Here is a 20,992-nt window from a genome sequence, read left to right on the forward strand (position 1 = left end):
ACTCTAGGTTTGTCTAAAGGTGTGTTGGATTTGTAGGCAGCAAGTGGCTTTTGGAGAATGAATGCCAGTTAGTAAGTACAAAAATGTAAATGGGAACATATGTGGGGAATGATAGTAGAAATAAATCCACGAGTAAGGATATCATTTCAAGAATTGGAGAATGGAAGAAGACACTGATTGTGTTAATAAAACATAGTAGCTCAGATAAAAAGAGGTTAATTGAACATGTTGCCAAAATCTGGAAAACAATGTTAGAGTCTCCTGGAATCAAGTATGGTAGCATTCCAGAGACCTAAAGGATGACCAACAGGGCAGATTTCAGTGATTCAGAAGACCAAAGATTGACTTCTTACTCATTATTTTCTTATTAGTCTTCAAAAAATTTGGTTTTCTGCAATATAAAATCTCCCATTAATCTCTGTAGTGAGTGAATCTTTACCTTGTTTTTTACCTTTATTTTAGAATCCTAAACTTTTGTTTTGCTTTGTGAATAACTTCTTGGCCTCTTTGGGAGAGGATCCAGCGACCCTCATTACTCCTTGTATACGATGGCCAGCTGGTGTCCCTTTTCTTATATTTAGGAATCTACTTTACTTTTCATGCTGTTTATAAAATAAAAATTAATCTGATAGAGCTTCTGAGCGTTCTCTGAGTGCACACTGGTCTCTCAGAGACCCTGGAGGTGTGTGATTAGTATATCTGGCTTTTAGGAATACCAACATTCACTTTTTTTTCTGTTTTAGGATTTTCACTGTTCCATCTTCATCTTATGGGTAACTGTTATCATACTCCTTTGTTCACTGTGAGAGTGACATGAATATACAGGTTTTTATTTAAAATGAGCTTTAAAGTATTATTTTCCACCTTTTCCTGTTAGAATCTATGAATGGAAGTGAGAAGATCACTTTTGAGAATGTCCTTAGAAAATTTATTTGAAGAGATTTGTATCAATTGTATTCCCTTTGTCTTGCAAATGGATTTTTTTTTAATCTTTTTGGCTTTCTTTATTCTTTTCTCATGTAGACTCTTTCTCTAACATCAGTTAAAAAGTATTGCATTCACATTCTGTAGGATTCCAGTATTCCCATAGGGCTTAAGGTCACTCTACATTGATAGTTTAGCCAACTCAATATTCTGCTAACACTATTCTTCTCTTGTTACATGTGGAGAATAGGGCTTGTGAGAATAGAATAATCTTTAAAGAACACTGAATTATGTGGAATTATTTGAACATTTTCAACAAGGTAACTATATCATGAAATCAGTGGTATTGAAACATACTTGAGGATACTGGACTCTCTAACTTTATGATTAATTTTTATCAGGTTCCATTCATCTTTTAAATATTAAAATCAGAGATCTGCAAGGAAGAATGGAAAGGACATTAGTTTTAATGCCAAACTGACCTTGATTAAATCCTGGTTTCTTATGGTATTTCTCATTTGTCATTGGAAAAATAACTTGATCTATTAAATCCACATTTTCCTCATCTGCTGAATGGGACAGTCATCTCTCCTTACAAGGTGACATGAAGATTCAATGAGTTATGCTTGTATCTTTGTATATGATGGGTGTTAAGTAAATAAATAGAAGTTCTTATTTTCCTACTCTGTTGAGGAACGTCAGAAGAAAAAAGAACTAATTTTCCCTCTTTACTAATAAGGAAATTTCCTTATTATAAAATTACTTTAAAGTTTTACTTGATAAAAATATTAGTATACCAAATGCTAAATAGTATCTTGTGCGTTCAAAGAAATAATTGATGTTAAAAGTCTTTTCCACTAAATAAGTCATATGCAATGAAATGCTCTTTTCTTATTCAGACAGCGAATGAGACTTATTCAAGTTGTATGAAAGCTAATTTAATAAAGTTATTCAAATTATAAAATTTGGCCATAATTTAATTCATAATTTATGAAAGTTTTACCCAGAATATATTTTTAAATCACTATGCTTCAAAATATTAAATTGGTTACTTGAGCTTGAAATCTAGTTTTTAAAATTATTTTTGTCTTATTTATTCAACAAATATTTAGGGAGGGCCTATTATATGCCATATGTTAGTGAACCAAAGAGGTAAAGATTTTACCTTTTCAGAATTGCATATTTCAGTAGTGAGAGACTGAGCACCAGTCATATAGGAGCAGTCACAGGTTCTTGAGGAAGGCCCTAGGAGTGGGACAATCTCCCAGCTGGCTTGGAGATGTTTTATAGCCTTGAGACAAGCCCTCAAGCCACTACCTGAGTTAATGAGGTAAGATCCATGGCTCATTAGCAAGCAGGTGTTGGACCTGGAACATTTGTGGTGCATCAGGGTGGGTGTCGAGCCTGTGGAGAAAGAGCACGTAGTGATCATTAAGCACGTAGCTCCTGTATGTGGGCCCCCACACCTGTTGTATACTGTTTCAATAAAAGGCCACGACAGAGGTTACACGGGCCTTCCTTGCACCTGTGGAAAGTCCACCTCTTGCAAGCATTGTACTTCTAACAGCCCTGGCTGTTTCTCTCACATGGTGTCTGTGTGGCCTAGCAGCACCAGCAGTAGAGCAAGGTAATGTGTGCATGAAAATACTGGTTTGTGGGTATGGTCGAAGGGATAAGTAGAATAATCAGGGTAGCAACTATCAAAACTTGACATTTGAGTAAAGACTTGAAAGAGGTGAGAAGTTGAGTCTTATGAAGTCTTCTTTATCATGGACGTCCAGATGATCTCCTAAGGACCCAGAACTTCATTATGAGTGAAGTGGGGAACCATTACAGGATCTTGAGCAGAGGTGTCAGGATCTGATTTATCTTCCAAGAGAGTCACTCTGACTGCTGTGTTGAGGATAGACCCCAGAAGGAAGACAAGGATAAATGCTGAACAACTAGCTAAAAGTCTGGGGTGAGAATTCAAGTAAAAGACAGTCTTGGCTCAGAATAGGATGGCAATAATGGAGGGTTTGAGAAACGGTCAGATTATTCACATATTTAGAAAATACAGTAAATCTGGTAGGTTGGTCTCAAGGTATAAGATAAAAAGAGGAATCACGTTTCAAATTCTTAAGATTTTGGCCTGAACACCTGGAAGATGTATTTGCAGTTAACCAAGATGGAGAAGGCTGCTGGAGCAAGTTTGGGGTCATGGTGTGGTGGTGGAGGTGGTGGAGGAGACAAAGAGTTCTATTTTGGAAATATTGAATATAAGAGGTCTGTTACCTACTCAAGTGAAAATGTTGTAGAGTCTGTTAGACTCTGGAATACCTCTGGAATTGAGAAGAAAGACTGCAGATAGGAATATTGTATGTATGTTGGATACTTAGTGGCTAATGCCAATTTGAAGAATGGCTTGAATCGTTGAATGAGGAGTGAGAAGGGAAAGTGGCCAGCTACGGAGCCCCTGAAGTCTCTTCCGGTCTGTTTTTCCACTGTTTTTATGTACTTTTAATCAGTGATGGGAAAGTCAGAAGATTGTTTATTTGAAAAGGACTTCATTTTCTCAACCTTACCTTATTTGAGATTCCCCTAAGGTATCTTAGGACCAATGCAGGCTAGCCAATAACACTTTGTAAACAGGCACAAACACATATTGCGCTAGTCCTGCTTGAGTGTGATTGTGTCCACTGAAGATAGGACAATTCAAAACCCCTAAGATTGAGAATAGACATGTAAATATGCCATAGTCTACTGCTCGCCAGCTTGCTGGACAGTACCTAGGTTCTTGCATTCATCATGAAAGATAAAACTGTTTAAAGCTCAAATTCAGATAAATTTTCATAAAATAGTGGTGCTTTGTGGGGGGGAAGGGAGGTTGAGGGTAATGATTGCAGGCACCAAAATGGAAAGTCAAAATAGAGAAAGTAATTATGTAAATTGTGTTTCTTGAAGGCATTTAGAATTTTTAATTCATATACTCTGAGTATCTGAAAGCACATTTAGTTCCTGTTTTGAGAGATGAAAGCCTTGCCATAGCCTCATCTGCAGGCTTGTGGCAATGAGAGCTTCTCCCGTGTGTACATGCACTGACAAGGAGAAGCGGCTGAGTGGGCAGTTGGCAACCATTCATCGCATTGATTGCAGTCATTCATAAAACTCAGCAGCGCGGAGGGCGGAGTCAGGAGGAGCAGTCCCCGAGGTGGTTGCAGAATGTCTCATTTGCGTAAATCTTCAGTGATGCTTGAGTGAAGGCGGAATGTTCACATGCAGTTGGAACACTGGAAGAGTCCATGTCTGATAAGTTCCTCAGTAATTAGGGGCGTTGCAAAGAAAAAGAGGTCAGGCCCTTTGAACTCCTGGTTCCTCAATCTTCATGGTAATTCTGGGAACTCAGCGCTGTGAAAGCTTCTGTGGTCTCCTTATCTACAGCTAAAGGAGTGAAGGTGCAGAGACAAATCCTGAAGAGCTGCAACCAAGGAAACATCACTGCTGTGTTTCTACCTGTAATTCATGGACGATAACAGAAATCGCTGGGGTTAGAACTGTCAGAACTATTAAGGTTTTATCCTTCAAACTGTGATGTGATTCAGTTATAATTTTAAAGACATGGTAATCCACATAGCTTAATAAAAATCTTATGAGTGTATTATACTTTTATTGTGTCTTATTCTGAGTGTAGGGTATCATTTTTCTTCTTCTTTCTCATATCTATGGGAAATTTCAGCTAAAAGACCAAATTATAAAATATAGGACTATGTATCACTGTGACTTAAAAGTCCCCCCAAACTGGCAGAATAAATAGCAATCTTAAAAAAAAAAAGTTTTTTTTTCATCTTAAAATGAATATTAAAAGCAGGCTGCAACACTCTAGATCTGAATATTTGTCCCATGGTCAGGATACATGGTAGTGTGGAAAATGGGGTGTTTTCTTGTTTTGTTCACTACATTTAAATTAATTATAAAGATACTGGTTTTGAAAGTGTTCAGTTTTATTAGAGAACTAAACTCAAGGATTCAGATATTCAAATGAAGTTTTTAATCACAAAGATTCTATGGCATGTGTATGGAGAACCAGTATGTCAGCTATTACGAAGTTTAAACTAAAACTTCTGGATACTAGAGACTAGATAAGAGTTTTCTAACAAAGACATGACCTTTAAGTCAGAAAAAAAAAAAATGTTTGCTTAGAATCCTACCCTTAGTGTTTAATACTCTACATTTGTTAGAAAATAGTCACTTCAATGCATATTTAAAAAAAAAAAACCTCTACGTGGTAGTTTGTTTTTTTTCCCCCCAGAGCTTTGTATAAATACTAAGACTTGGGGTGGGGAGAGAAAGACAGGAACCAAGATTTCTCATAGATAGAATTTTTCAAAAATTTTTCCAAGTAGGTGGTATTTCAGATATTGTCACAAACCAGTGCATGTAGATTAAATGTGTTGCATATGCTATTTTAGTCAAGTGAGAATTGCTAAAGATTTTTCCAGTGCTGTAAAATTTAACTTACTGGACATTGTACCTTGTGTAAGTTAGATTAAAATTTCGAAGCTTAGAAACCCTAGGATCTTACTTCTCCCTAACAGCTGCCTTCCAAGAGGTTCTCATAATGCTGCTGCATGATCACCCTTTCCCCAGGAAACTGGAGCAAGAACATCCGGCTCAGTGGTTCCTGTGCATTTTATTTTGAAATTGTTGGGGATTCATTGAGGGTACAAGAAACCAGATTACATGATTGCATTTGTTAGGTAAAGTCCCTCTTATACTTGTGTCTTGCCCCCCAAAGGTGTGTCACACACTGAGATCCCATCCCCCTCCCTCCTTCCCACTCTCTGCTCTTCCTTTCCCCACCTTCTTCCCTCCTTCTCTCTCCCCCTGCTCTCCCCCTTTCCCCACCCCCCACCATGTAGTGCATCATTAATTGCCCTCATATCAGAATTGAGTACATAGGATTCATGCTTCTCCATTCTTGTGATGCTTTACTAAGAATAACGTGTTCCACTTCCATCCAGGTTAATACAAAGGATGTAAAGTCTCCATCTTTCTTAATGGCTGAATAGTATTCCTGTGGATGTTTTTGACTGTGCACCTGTGATCTCAAGGCCAGGAGTCGCCCTCCAGATCCCCGAGTGTGGCTCCTTAACTAAACCGAAACTATACAGAACAATCCCCTTTATTGATTTGGATTCAGTTGAAAGGCCGCACTCAAGGAGCCAGAGGCCACAGGTTTTCCACCCCCCGGGCCCCTGGTTAAGCATCAGCTCTTGACACACACATCGTTATTATTATTGCTTTATCCTTGGGCAGGGTGTGTTCGGGCTGATTTGAAGTCTTAGTGACCCGTGTTGGAGTGAGCGGGTGTGTGTGCTCGTTTCTGTGCATTCCGTCCGTGTTTCCGTGTGTCCTTTCTTTCAGAAGTGGAGAATTTTGCCGCGCAGCTCTAAGCTCTGGGAAAACAGTTAAGCTCTGCCACTGCCTTGCCAGTGATCCACCTCGGGAATAACGTGAATGGCCTTAAATTTGAGCAGTGCAGTCAGATGTCCAGGAAGCCTCCATGAACCCTCTTAAGAGCCAGAATTATATTTGAAGGGTTCTGAGTCCTAAGAGGCATTTCCAGTTACCAAAGTCTAAGGTGTGGAGTCTCAGTTTTACGACCAGCGTTGCCCTATCCAAAGCTGTGTTTGTTTTAAAGCTTTTGAGAACTAATATCTGAGCCAACCAAGCAGAGACTCAGGTGGAGATGTTTTCTGATTTCTGCCAATGAATCTCTCCAAGGCTCTGTAAGCCCAGTTCGCATGAAAGCAAGAAGCTGTCTTCCTGCTGCCCTTCGGAGCTTTATTATTTTGTCTACACTCTCTATCTTTTTATTATGATGGAGGACTAAGGCCCAAAGGCATTTTACTTTTTTTTTTGCACATTTTGGAAGTATCTTCTACACACACACACACACACAATTTACATATAAGCATTTCCTTCTCTTCTTCTTTTCTTAGTGTAAGGGGAATTTTGAACATGGGGAATGTCTTGAGGCCTCTCAGAACCTTTTGCATCAACAGTTAGACCTGTATGGTGATAAATAGTGTAAAACTAAAATCTGTATTTTTTAACTAAATAGCCAATGCCATGCGACAGAAAATCTTGTTCAATTTTTAATGTTATCAATGCAACAGCTGTTCCTATTTTTAAGCTTTTGAATGTCTTCATATGGTGAGGCCAAAGCTTTCAGTAGCTTTTCTGCTATGGGAAAAGCGGCTGAGAATCATTTTATTGATGCCAAAAGACAAAGTTAATACACAGGCTAGTACGTATTTTATTTGGGGTATAACTGAACTTTTGAAATCCTGAGTCAAAGGTTTCCAACGCTAGGGGCTTTGCCAGGGCCCCAAGGTTACTATTGAAGGGGCTTGTAAAGACGTTTCCTTAGATTGTGATTTCAGTACCTTGTTTAATTTCCAGATGTATTCTACCCTTTTAGAATTAATAGTGCATTGTACTGTCTATCATGCGCCCCAGGTGTGTTGTCAGGGACATGGCGAAGCCTGCCGTCTGCAAAACACCAAGAAATGCTGAAAACCAGCCCCACCAACCTGCACCGTGAGTATAGCATTGGTTTTGTTGACCAAAAATGTCGTCTCTTGCACAGATCACTGGTTACGAATTTATTAATTCACATTGCATGTGAGAGTAAATACTCTGGCTTACCCTTATGTGTGTATAATTAAAGGACTAGTATTGAATTAGTTAAAGTTATTTGGAAACGTGATCTCTAGATTAAATATCTTTGTTAAGTGATGTTTCCGACACCATGTTGAAAGGGACAAACTCCATTCAAGGAAAGGGGCACAGTTTTAGGACGCTTGAGTGACAACAATTCTGTTTTTGGTTTTGGTTTTGGATTTAGAATGGATATGGGCTGCAGCATAAGTCTATAGAGAAGAGGGAAGGCGAGACCAGAGTACTGAGTGGGGCTCACGTGGGTATGTAAGGGAAACGCACGGGTTGTCCGCTGGTGAGCCTCACACAGAGTTTTGAAGGTGACGGACAATTGTAAGAACTGGATTGTCTGTCCAGTTTTGTTTTTATTATGCAGTTTTACTTGTTGATACTAGTAGTTAAATAACCAACCCAAAGGGTCTCAACCACATTTGAAACTCCAGAGTTTGGTTATATCATTTCTTCTTTAGTCCCCAATTTCCCCTTCAGTTGCTCATGGAAATGCTTGTATTTTGTTTATTACATAGGGTAATGTATAATTTAGAATTACTGTGTTTGGGATATAAAATTTTTATAAATAAGTTTCAGGAATCTCAATAGGTGTTACAGATTTAATCTCAGTATGTATACTGGAATGTCACCTTCTACATTCAATCAGTGTTTTCCAAGGAATAAAAAGAGTTTTCACTATTGTGAACATGATTTATAATTACATTGAAAAAAGTACAAACTTGGAAGAAGTGCACTTCATGATGTTGCCATATTTTTTCTGGAAATGTTTTCATTGCAAATTCATTTTTCTATGATGAAACTTTTAATGATACTTCATAGAAAACTTAACAGTCCCCACTTTCTTTCTTACATTCTAGAAATTAGAATAGTTTACCTGCAGTGGGAGTCAAATAATTTCTGGGAAAATTCTTTGAGGAATTGACACTGATTTTAAAGCCTGTTCATTCCACATGCTGAGGCTTAATTTTAATTGGTCTCACCGGTTCCAAAGTTCATGTTAAATTGGACATTACTGGGTATAAAGTAGCCATTGTTATTCTCCCCAAAAGGATTTTAGATCCTTTTCCCCCTTATTTTGTTGTTACTATCCACAGACTTAGAGTTGTGGGAATCTGTTTACACAGCACCTAGGAGAACTTTCCTGGTAGCCCTCCTGGGTACGGTGGCAAAGAAGACACAACTGGCGGTTCCCTGGGTGTGCCACACTGACAGAGTTCTCTTCCCACTCTGCACTTCTCTGATTAAAATACTGGACTTCTCTGTATGCACATGAAGAATCTGAAGTCTGCATGAATTTCTTATTTTATGTTTCCCTGCTGAGAGTGGTGTTCATGAATTTAGCTCTGAATATCCACACAAATGCCACTTTAGTTTGATATAGAAAGGGCAAAAATAAATTTCTAGGGAGTGATTGAAAATGGGCTTCAGCCTGTAGGTCAGTCTTTTTAGATAAATTTGTAAATTATGTCCTGTTAATGGGTCCAAAAATCAGAGAGGCTAGTGACTGGACCTTTTAAAAAAAATTCTTTTTTTCTTTTGAATGGAATAGAAGAGACTAGCAAATGGAAGAGAGCACCTCGGGTCAGTACTCTAGAACATAACTTAGATTTCTGTACATGATAACTGGATCAAAATGTAAAATTTAATAAATATTAGCATGTCATTATGCAGATTGCACTAATTAGGAGAAGGGCACAATCAGATTTGCATTATATGTATATTTGTCTGTGTATGAAATATATATTACTTTGGCAGAAGTGGGGAAAACAGAGTATGAATGCGATGTGGGCAAAACTAAAAACAAGTAAATCAATCAGTGGACTATTGCAGGGAGTGAGAATGAGGCCCTGAGTGAGAGGAAGACTAATAGAGGCTATGGCAAGGACACAGTTCAATAGTTGAGGAAGAGGTAACGTGGGCTTGAACATGGTTTGACAGGAATGAGTTAGGAGTCCTGCTGTATTAGTGGCTTCGGTGATTAAAGGCTAATAACTGAGAGGTTGAATTAAAGACGTGAATCAGATCTAAGGGTAGGTGCGCAGTACTGCGTTCAGATTTTGATATAGTGATTTTGTGGTCCTGTAAGTTACCCAAGGGTGCAGAGGCAACACAGATGGGTCTGTGAGGCTGAAGCGCTCCGTTAACTGGGGAAGTAGATGACGTCACCAAAAGGACATATAGAAAAAATTAATAGAAAGAGAGCCCTGGCTCAGTGCCTGTGGCTCAAGTGGCTAAGGCACTAGCCACATACACCTAAGGTGGCGGGTTCAAATCCAGCCCGGGGCCCGCCAAACAACAAGGATGGCTGCAACCAAAAAAAATTAGCTGGGCATTGTGGTGGGCGCCTGTGGTCTCAGCTACTTGGGAGGCAGAGGCAGGAGACTCTCTTGAGCCCAGGAGTTGGAGGTTGCTGTGAGCTGTGATGCCACAGTACTCTACCCAGGGCAACAGCTTGAGGCTCTGTCTCCAAAAAAAAAAAAAAGAAAGAGAGCCCTAGCTGAAACCAGGGCTTACAGATTGCTTAAGAAACAGAAGCACCAGAAGCCAAGGCAGTAGAAGAATTCAAGGGGAATGCTTACCAGTGTAAAATGCAGAAGAAAATCAAGAAATAACTTACAGGATAGGAAGTGTGCTTTTGTTTGGGTCATACAGATGCCCTGGGTGGTGTTTGCCATAGTAGTTTCAACCTAGAAGTTGACAGATAAGCTATGTATCAGTAGACATGAGGAGGAAACTGCAAGTAAAGGAGGTGGTGAATGTATGTGACTTTTCCAAAGAGCTTACCTGAGTAGGGAAAGAGAAGTAAAGTGATTGGCAGATAGACCAGAAGCAAGATGACTACCTTTATGTTACTTAATATAGTCTATTATTCAAGTCTAGATGGATGGATACACATGTCAATATACTTCACATTTTTGATAACTGTGTTTGTAAACTATTCCTTTAAATTATTATTAAAATGTCACTCAGTCTTATTTTTAAAAATGCTGCATGTGTTGTCATGACTTACTCAAAGAAATAAATATATCAAAATATTAGTGGAGTTCAACAAATTGACTCTTAGGCCTGTTTTTTCTTAGGTATACGACAGACAAAGGAGACGGGATTTTGTCTTAAGTATTTCCTTTCAAGTTGGGAAGGGGAAGATAGTTATAGAATCAAATATATTGTAACACTGCATAAGTGGAACACTAGAAGTGTATTTAAAAAGAGAATGATTTATTCTGTTTGGATTAGTGTGGTCAGGGAAGGATTTATGAGCCTACAATAGCTAATATGGACTTTGAGAGATGAATAGTTCAGTAGGTGGGAGTGTTTGGGGTACAGTCTTTCAGACTCTGATTTTCAAAAAGTTGTGCAGCCATCATCACTGTGTAATTCCAGAGCACTTTCTATACCCCACCCGCCCCCCAAGAAATCCCAAACCCTTCAGCTGTCATTATCCCAGTTTCCTTAACACCCAGCCCCTGGATACTAATAATCTACGCCGTGTATCTGTGTATCTGCCTATTCTAGGTATTTCATACAAATGGAATCATATGTGTCTATCTGTGTCTGGGTTTCTTCATTTAGTATATATTTTTTCTAAATTTTCCCATGTGGGGTCATGCCTCAATTTTTCATTCCTTTTATTGCCAAATGATATTCTGTTGTATTGATATACATGCAATGGTGTGTTTATTCATACTCCATCAGCTGGTGGCCATTTTGATTGTTTTTGCTTTCTGGCTATTATGAATAATGCTATTAACATGTAAGTACATGTTTTTGGCTGGCTATATGCTCTCAGTTTTCTTGGGCATATACCTAGGAATGAAATTGCAGTGTCATATGATAACTCTATGTTTAATGTTTTGAGAAACAGCCAAACTGTTTCAAAGTAGCTGCCTATTTTATGTTCTATTAGCAATGTAAGAGAATTCCAATTTCCCTAAATTCTTGTTGACACTTAATACTGCCTGTCTTTTATATTATGGCCGTCCTCACAGGTATGAGGTTGTATCTTCTTATGGTTTTGCTTTGCATTTTCCTGATGAGTAATGATTTTGACTGTCTTTTCATGTGCTTCTTGGCTATTTCTATATCTTCTTTGGAGAAATATCAAAACATTCTGTTCATTTTTAATTGAGTTATTTGTTTGGAAGAGGACTTTACATATAATGAATACCCAATCTTTGTCAGATAAATTATTTGCAATATTTTATCCAATTTAGTCTTTTCATTTTCTTGGTAGTGCCTTGGAAGCACAAGTTTTAAATTTTGGTAAAGCCCAAATGATATGTTTTTCCTTTTGTTACCTGTGGGTTTGGTGTTGTATCTAAGAAATCACTGTCATATCCAAAGTTAGTAACATTTACTCCTATGTTTTCTTCTAAGAGTTTTATACTTTTAGATCTTATACCTATGTCTTTGATTCATTTTGGGTTAACTTTTATGTGTAGTGTAAGGAAGGCCTCCACGTTCATTCTTCTGCTTGTGGAAATGCAGTTATCAAAAATTAGTTGACCATAAATGCGTGTGTTCATTTCTGGTCTTAATTCTATTCTGTTGAGCTGTCTATTCCTATGCCAGCAACACACACTTAGAAGCCAGTTCTATGTAATTCTTGTACCATTCATGATTTGGGATTATTGGGTTTATCTGTTTACCTTTATAAAAAGCGATGACCTGGTTTTGAAATGGTGTTTATGTGTACTTATTTTCTTTTATTTATTTTTTATGTATACTTATTTTAATCTTGTTCTGTTATTTAGCTGTTTGTAGGTTTTATAATCACTTATTAATTATATTCATTTATCAAAAAAGAATTTAGGTTCCAGATAAAAAATCAAGTAACTTAGTCTCAGGATTTTGCTTTGCCATTCTTTGTTCTCTCTGCTTCCTCCTTTCTAGAAATTAACTTTCCGTGCAGTGAGAACCCACGTCCTTGACTGGGCCATCTTCAGCACCATCTGTGTTCAGGCTTTGACATGGATATGTTTGTGACACACACCCTTTCTTTCTTCTTCTTCTTCAGATTCAGATGAGTCAGCCTTGAATTGATGGGGAGGCTTCCATCCATATTTTTCTTGTAGTAGGTGTATTTTTCCAGATCTCAAGGACATGGCTTTTTTCAGCAATACCAACCTGTGTGCAAACTTAATCATAACGCGCAGACTTCTAAGAACCAATACATATGGAATCAGAGTGAATTTAATCATGTAATATGGTAGCTTACATTTAACCTAATTTTAAAATAGTCAACCTTGAGTGTTAAAAATGTAACTCTGGGGAACACATATATAGTCTTTTCCCACAGAATGAGAAACATTCTCTCATTTGTTTTTTTCTCTATGTTTTTTATGCTTGAAAATATGATTTCTCATTTATAATTGCATATACCTTCATACTTAAAAATATGATGTCTTATTTATAAGCATATATGTAACATTGCAAGTATATCGTGCACCAGATAATAGATTAAACCAAAGACAATGCCCACACCACTGTGTCTTCCTGCAGCGGCGAATGGCAGAAGGGTCAGAAGCAGCACGGAAGGATGGGTAACTGGCAGACTGTCTCCCCCTCAGACATGTGCCCATCCTGAATATAATGGTTTCTTTCAAAAGCCTGTAAATTAGGGTAACTAGCTCACCTTCCCCTGTCCTTTGGTTGAGCTCTTTCCTGCTCCTGAGCCACGTGGTCTTCCCTTTGCCTTCAGATCAGCTTTGGATGAGAAGGTAGCATTAAGGGAAGAGGACTGAATTTCTTTAACTGATGGAAGATTGTGCAGCAGGGGAAGTAAACTCACTGCTCTCTTTGCAGCGAGTTGGCGTACGTATGCTCAACAAGTATTCACTCTCCACTGGGTGCATAACATAGTACCAGGCCCCAGATATTATGAAGCAGAGGCCATGTGTTTGTGAGGCTTACAGTACATATGGGAGGAGAAAAGTTAAACAAGAAGCAAATATGGGTGATAAAACTGTTTTTAACAAAGGCCTAAACTGAGTGCAGGGATAGAGCACTATGCTGGAGAAGCTATTTAGAGAATGTGTTTAAGGAAGGCTCTGAGAGGAGGCGACATTTAAGGAGAATCTTTCAAGATGAGAAATCAGCCTTGTGAAGAGCCTGGAGAAGAGGACTCCAGGCAGAGAGGGTGCCATGTGCGGTGGTCCTCATGTGGAAAACAGTGTGGCCCACCAGAGAAAGTCAGTAAGGGTGACGGACGAGACAAACAAGAGTCCCCCCATGGATGCCTTGCAGGTCTTCTAATTGTAAGGCTTATATTGAGAAGGCTTTAAAGCCTTCAAAGAAGGGAGAATCATGATCCAGTAATGCAGTGTGTGCGTTGCAAGCGTATAAGAGAATCGTTAGGAGACAGTATGGTGGTTGACACAAACCATAATGGGGGTATGGACTCTGCTGCTGCCAACAGAGATGGAGCAAGTGGGATTAGTCATGTGGTTTCAGAAGTAATAAGATGGAAGAGGAATTCGTGCTGTGCACTAAAGGAGTCTCCCGATTGTGTGTAATCTCTGACACATGTGACAGGTCTCCTGTTCACTGCATGGTACTGTATACGATGTACACATTTTTCTCATGAAGTTATTTTTTTTATTAAATCATAGCTGTGTACATTAATACAGTCATGGGGTACAGTGTGCTGTTTTTATATACAGTTTGAAAAAATTTTATCAAACTGGTTAACATAGCCTTCATGTCATTTTCTTAGTTATTATGTTAAGACATTTATATTGTACATTTAGAAAGATTCACATGTACCCTTATAAGATGAACCATAGGTGTGATCCCACCAATCACCCTCCCTCCACCCATCCTCCTCCCCTTCCCTCCCTCTCTCCTTTCCCCATATTCTTGGGCTATAATTGGGTTATAGCTTCCCTATGAAAGCTATAAGTTAGTTTCAAAGTAGGGCTGAGTACATTGGATACTTTTTCTTCCATTCTTGAGATACTTCACTAAGAGGAATATTTTCCAGCTCCATCCATGTAAACATGAAGGACGTAAAGTCTCCATCCTTCTTTAGGGCTGCATAGTATTCCATGATGTACGTATACCACAATTTATTGATCCATTCTCATGAAGTCTTAAGCATTCTATTACATACACAATTGTTTCCTAAAATACAGAAAGAATTGAAATAGAAATCATAACTGTGGTAATTCAGGTATATTTGCATACAGTGTCAAATATTGGAGGTAAAAAAGGATGAAAAGTAAAACTGAGTAAGATTAAAGCATGATTAGATATTTTCCATTTTAAATAAGTTTGGTTTTTGTGATTTTTTGCACTCTGATATTCTGTTGTAATAGGTGTAATAATTTTTGTAGCTGTTTGGATCACTAGAGGAAATATATATAGATAAAAATGAAAATACTGTGCCTTTTTAAGATATCTTATTTACTGAGTAAGATTCAGTCAAGAAGAAAGGGAACATATTTTCATATGAAAAGGGTCTTTCAGCTGTACATTGTACTAAGAATAAAGGTATTTTCGAGAGATAGGCCTTCTCTGTACTATTTTTAGCCACATGTTTATATCAAAATTAGGATGAGTTTTATTTTGCTTAGCTAAATTTTTTTTTCATATGTATTAAAGTATTTCAATGACACAGCCTGTTTTCTCCTACCAACTGCGGTGGGGATCAATATCAGTTTTCTGCTCGTATTAGAAAAATAAAAGGCCCAACCAAAAATAAAATGTTTTTGCCTTTAGAATAACGTTGGTACAGCTAGTAACTTGAAAATAGAGCATTCTAGGAACACTGACATTTCCAATTCAGAGTTATAATTAGGAAGTGACAGAATTTTAACAATTTGTGTGGCTTCTATAGTCTTCCTTCTTTTTATATGATTTGCTGGTTTATACAAATCATTCTGTGCCAGCTCACAAAGACTTCCTCTTTCTGCTGTAACTATTGTAATGATAATATTGTGTTTTTCTCTCTCTGAATGCTCAGAGAAGCTGCCTTCTTCAATTTCTTGTCTATTAAAAGAGTTTAACTCTGTAAGAGTAATGCTACAGCAGTTTTTTTTATGTTTAATAGTTATTTTTGTGAAACTTGACAAGTCATTAATAATGTTCACCATCATCCCTTATTGGCTGAACTCTGTCCTCTGTTCTGATGCCCTGAGTAGTTTCTCTGTTACTGACGCTGAGTCAGTAAGAGGAGTTTGCCCCTTGTCGTCTCTCTGTGTTCTCCATTCCCATGAGTAGAAGATTTTGAGCCGTATGAAAAATTTTCCCCTTCTGTATAGAGCCTGTGTCTTAAATCTCATTCTTTATTGACTTGTTAATTCTGCCAGGAAGTTTAGTCACTTTTCCCTTAACTTGAGGGCCAGGCCGCAGTAGCCAGCTCAGGGATTCTCCATCCCTCCATCGCAGCTGTCCCAACCTTAGATAAAATGATTTTTGTACATAGGAACAAAGAACTGTTTTTTAAAAGGCTGCACAAGCCCAGTGAGTTTGGATTGAGATTATTCAAGGGGCTATTTGGTTATAGCTTTCATATAAAAGGTATAAATTAGTTTCATAATAGGGGTGTGTACATTGGATACTTATTCCTCCATTCTTGTGATACTTTGCTCAGAAGAACGTTCTCCAGCTCCATCCATGTGAACATGAAGGATGTAAAGTCTCCATCCTTCTTAATGGCTGCATAGTATTCCATGGTGTACATATAGGGAGAAGGGAGGGGGGAATGGGTGGAGGGAGGGGGCTTGGAGGGATCACTTCTGAGGTTTATCTTATAGGGGTACAAGTGAATCTTTCTAAGAGTAGAATGTGAATGTTTTAAAACAATAACTGAGAAAATGACATGAAGGCTGTGTTGACCAGTTTGATGGAAGTATTTCAGATTGCATGTGAAAACCCCACACTGTACCCCAGAAGTGCATTAATGTACATAGTTACCATTCAATTAAAAAAAAGAGAGAGAGAGAGATTATTCAAGGGCAGCTTTGCCCTAAATCGATGCTGTGGCGGCAGCTGAGATTTAATGATGTACATACTTAGTCGGCATTTGGAAGAAAAAACATGGGCAGTGTTGGTGGCTGGCTCTGGTGTCACTCAGCAGGACAGGGGCAGATACCTGGATCCTGGACCTAAAAATCCATGAGAAGTCAGACACGTACTAAGAGCATTTTGTACTCTAAAAAGTACAATATAAATATTATTTACATGTTCTTACAAAAGTAGCAGTGAATAATCTCTACATTCTACTTCACAAATATTTACCAAGCTCTCACAGTGTACACATACTGGCCAATTTGAAAATAATCCAGCAATCCAGTCAAAACATTTAGTTGTATCTTTTCATCTCAATGTGTTTCTTATTGTGAGAAGTGCTGTCAAAAGGTTACAGGCACATTTCGCAAAGGTTATACGCTATTTCACACTGCTTTATCATGCATCCCATGTAAATAGAGAAACCAGGAGGTGTGTATTTGGAAAACTTCCAGAAGTGAGCCTCACGCACTCTCTCGATTTAGAATTACTGATACGTACCACTGATAGGCTCATTAAACATGAAGATTAGCTGGGATGGGTGATAATTTTAGAAGTAAAAATTAATGTGAATGTCACCAAACTGGACCTCCCTTTTGAAACTCACGTACAGAGGATGAAAGGGGAAATTAGTAAAGGCAATATTATCATTAGACAGTTGCAGTGCCTCAAGGCTTAGCCTGATTCCCCTGTGAATCACTGCTGTTCCCTCTGCTCTTCTTCAGAGTCATTTGTCCAGGATGAGAACGGTCTGCGTGTGCCAAGAAAATAGATGGTTGTTGTGCACAAACAGGAAGCTTGTAGCCAAAGGAGACTCTGTACCCACTGGCTACTTCTTCCCTGGCACTGGAAAGAAGCTATTAAATAAAAGAAAAAGATCACGCCTCGGACCTTGGGCAGGGTATGCAGCGAACTACTGTTTATTTAGTGAGAAATGATAATAGTGGGTAAAGGGATGCACTCATCTACTATGAATATAACAAATATTAAACATTGTGAATGTGGGTAAAAGTTCAGAAGTGAGGATGAAGCCGTCAGGAAAAACAGGCATTAAATATAGATTCTGCTTTGAGGTGCTTTCTTGGGAAAAGAGTTGGAGGCATACATCCTGTAAGAGGGGGCTGGGGCCGGTTCCTGCAGGTCCTTGAAGTCCAGCCTCAAGAAACTGGTTTTCCTCCAAAGGAAGATGTGAAAGTGTCTGCACATGGAGCTGTCCAGCTGAAAGGAATGCTTCGGAGCGTGCTCATGGTGGATGTGAACAGGGCATTCCTATGGAGAAAGAGACCGATTAGTAGATGGCTGTGGTTACAGAAGAAATAGCTGACACAGGGAGACACTTGCAGGCCTTGGTGAGAAGCGTATATGGCTGTGAAGGAGACGCGGAAGGGGAAAGGCAAACATTTCCTGAGAGTCTGAGCCTGGGAATTAGCTCGGGAATGTTAAGGAAAAAATAAGGCAATGGAAAAGGCATGTGGTTCTAGGCGATGATGATGTTTCCTAAAATGTGCACTGCTTTTCTGATTCCTTAGAGAGATGCAGAGAAGGAAGATTCTGTGGCATATCACAGAGAAACGTTCCATATGGCCGCATCAAAAAGGGAAGGCACTCACACTTCTCGCCAGCCGGAGTCATGCATAAGATTAAAGCAGAAGAGTGTCAGGTTTTAGCTTTTTGCTGATTTTGTGTCAACTCTGATAACAATAGCCACAGTTAAATACGATTTTGTTTGAGACACTTCATGTGCTTTTAACCCGCACGAAACTATCTCCATTTTACATTCGAGGAAACTGTGGCCCAGGAAAGTAAATTACTTGGCCACATACATAGACTCACTAACGCCCATGTACTTATGCCTATTAAATGCTGGTAAATCATTTCAAGTTCTCCGGTCAGGATCCATTGACAGCCCTTCTCTTGCACAATCCTGGGCTGGGGTTAGGAAATGAGAATGCCATGGGGTTCTTGATTCAAACAATTTAATTCTAGTATAGTAAGCATAATAAATAACCAGCAAATGTGAATATAGATCACACTCTTTCTGGTATTCACCCCGTGTTGGAATGAATTCGTGGAGAAGATGAAATTCGATGGACATTGTACATCAAATGCTTTCTAAGTTTCCTTGTTTATAAATCAAGGAGGATCTTCTTCGACTTGTAGAAAGTGGTGGGGGTAACGTTTCGTTATGCAGTGCTTTTAAAGAAGACTAGTCATTTGTCAGTAAATTGTATGCTGCCTTGAGACATGTTTTTTTCTGGTGACCTTTCAAAGAAAAGTTGATTTTCAAAGAAAAATCATTTACTTTTTCATTTCTCTTGTCATGTCTCCTCACCTACAATGCTCACCTCTTGAGGTAGGAGGCTGTGTCATGTGGGAGGGAGCCTTTGGTGTGTATGATGCATAATACTATCCTGTACCCCTGGCCCTTGATATGTATTACTTTCTTTTGGTTTGAACTATGATTTGATTCAATTTAAATCAGTCGACCAGTGATTTAATCTTCACGTATCTCCCTTATTGTTAATGGCAAACTGAGATATTAACATTCAGGGGTAGAGATTATGGAGGATCAGAGAGGAACGTGAAGGCCTCTCTGATTTTGTACCTTTGATTTTTCTAACTCTGCCTTTCTAGGCCGTGCCAAGGAGCTATTTCCACCTCTGTTGTCCTTGGAAGCATTAAAAGTGTAAAAGTGTTAAAATAGTTCAACTGGTCCTTTGCAGTGTCTTCTCCTGTGAGACCTTGTCACTTACTATGATACCTCAGGTGACAGTCTCAGGCCATATTTATGAGAACAATGTTCAGGCTTGGGCAAAATCACTTTGACTAATTTTAATATGTGCGTGGCTGTATGGATAAACATAGAATTTAGGTTTTTGCTGTTAAGGGTAAGAGAATTTAATTGTTAACGTTTCACAAAATGAGGTCTTGTGTTCCACCGTCCCCTCTACAGCACTCAACGCAGTGCCTTGTGTGATACGGGAGGGTGTGCAAATATCATGTGGCTGGGTCTGAATAAAAGCCAGACTGAGCCTGGAATCTCCTTCTCCGTTATGCCCTGATGAATGCAAGCGAGTCACACGCACGCATCCTTCTTCACCTTCTCTCTTCTTGTTTGACATTTCCGTTCTCTCAGGCATCCAGATGGGAAACCCCTGAGTCACTGCCTCTCCTCTCTTCGTGTAACAGTCACTATGTCCCATCAAGTCTAATTCTGAACCGCCTCTCACATCTGTCCCTTCTGTCAATTCTCGCTGCCGGCCTCTTATTCCAGGCTCTCCTTTTTACATGGAGCTGGATACTTGATTGGTTTTTTTGTCTCCTATTCTTCTCCTATTTATTCCACCTAACTTTGGTCAAAGTAGCTGCCCCCTCCTTCCTGCCCATAGCCCGGCCAAAACTACAAATTCCTCACTGTCGGTCATCGGGTGTCTTACCTCCGGCAGGGCTCTCCCTGGTGATGCATCCTAGCACCCCCTCACCCCCAGAATCTCTTCCTCTCTGGGCTTTGGTTGCACCTGTCTTCCCCGAGCACATGTCATCTTCCGTCTCCTATTTACGTGTGCCTTAGCTCTCTTGTGCTTTTATAGGCCCTGCTTTAGTTCTCTCCTGATTTTCGTAGAAGAGAGTCAATAGTTCTTAAGTGGGACCGATTCCAAATGCTCATGCTCTTGTTTTCATGCTCCGTCTCTCATCTCCAGCTCTCATTAAATACTAAGTGCAAGTTACACAGCCCAGTGTTGTATAATCAGAACAAAAGAGCTTTCGTTGTTATTGACATAAACCTGATTTTCTTCTTTTCTTTCAATACTGACATATGGACTGTGATTTTTTTTACTTTTGCTAATTACAAATTTTACAGCCAGCCTAGAAAATTCTCAGCTGAAAGTAAGTAACCACTTTCATTGGAAGTGGTTGCCAGAAGACGGATGTTGTAGAACATACAGTGAGAAAAATGACCACTTGCCATGTACTTTGAGTGTTCTTGCCAAACTGTTCTGAACGTTCTGAGGTGGACCAGAGAGACCGGTTTATGTTTCTCCTGCACAAATTTTATGTCTACTAACTAAACAAAAACTTAGAGAAAATAAATTGTGTATAAATTTTTAAGTACAAATATGAAAGTACTTATATAGCAAACCACCTTGTGTACACATTTAAAATCATTCTTTCTTAAATCTCATTTTCATCATATTACTGTCTGACTCAAAAATATATTTCGGTTAACCTGTCTGGTTAAGTGTAAAATCCAGCACCTGTATTTCCTGGCACACCCACCTCTTCATTAATTTCTCTTCTGTGAGTCTCATAGGTTTCTTCCTGCTCTGTGTAACATGCCATAACT

At 38.9% G+C, this 20,992-nt stretch overlaps 1 protein-coding gene across 1 annotated transcript in view; it reads left to right on the forward strand.

Moving 5' to 3' along the window:
• Positions 1–20,992, forward strand: part of RIMS1 (regulating synaptic membrane exocytosis 1) — a 474,428-nt gene that overhangs the window by 70,256 nt on the left and 383,180 nt on the right. Inside the window, 1 exon segment of the mRNA XM_023513140.1 lies at positions 7,426–7,506. Within this exon segment, the coding sequence (XP_023368908.1) occupies positions 7,426–7,506 (81 nt within the window).

Source organism: Otolemur garnettii, unplaced genomic scaffold (genome assembly GCF_000181295.1).
Source record: "Otolemur garnettii isolate 467f Iridium unplaced genomic scaffold, OtoGar3 scaffold00035, whole genome shotgun sequence".
NCBI lineage: Eukaryota > Metazoa > Chordata > Mammalia > Primates > Galagidae > Otolemur > Otolemur garnettii.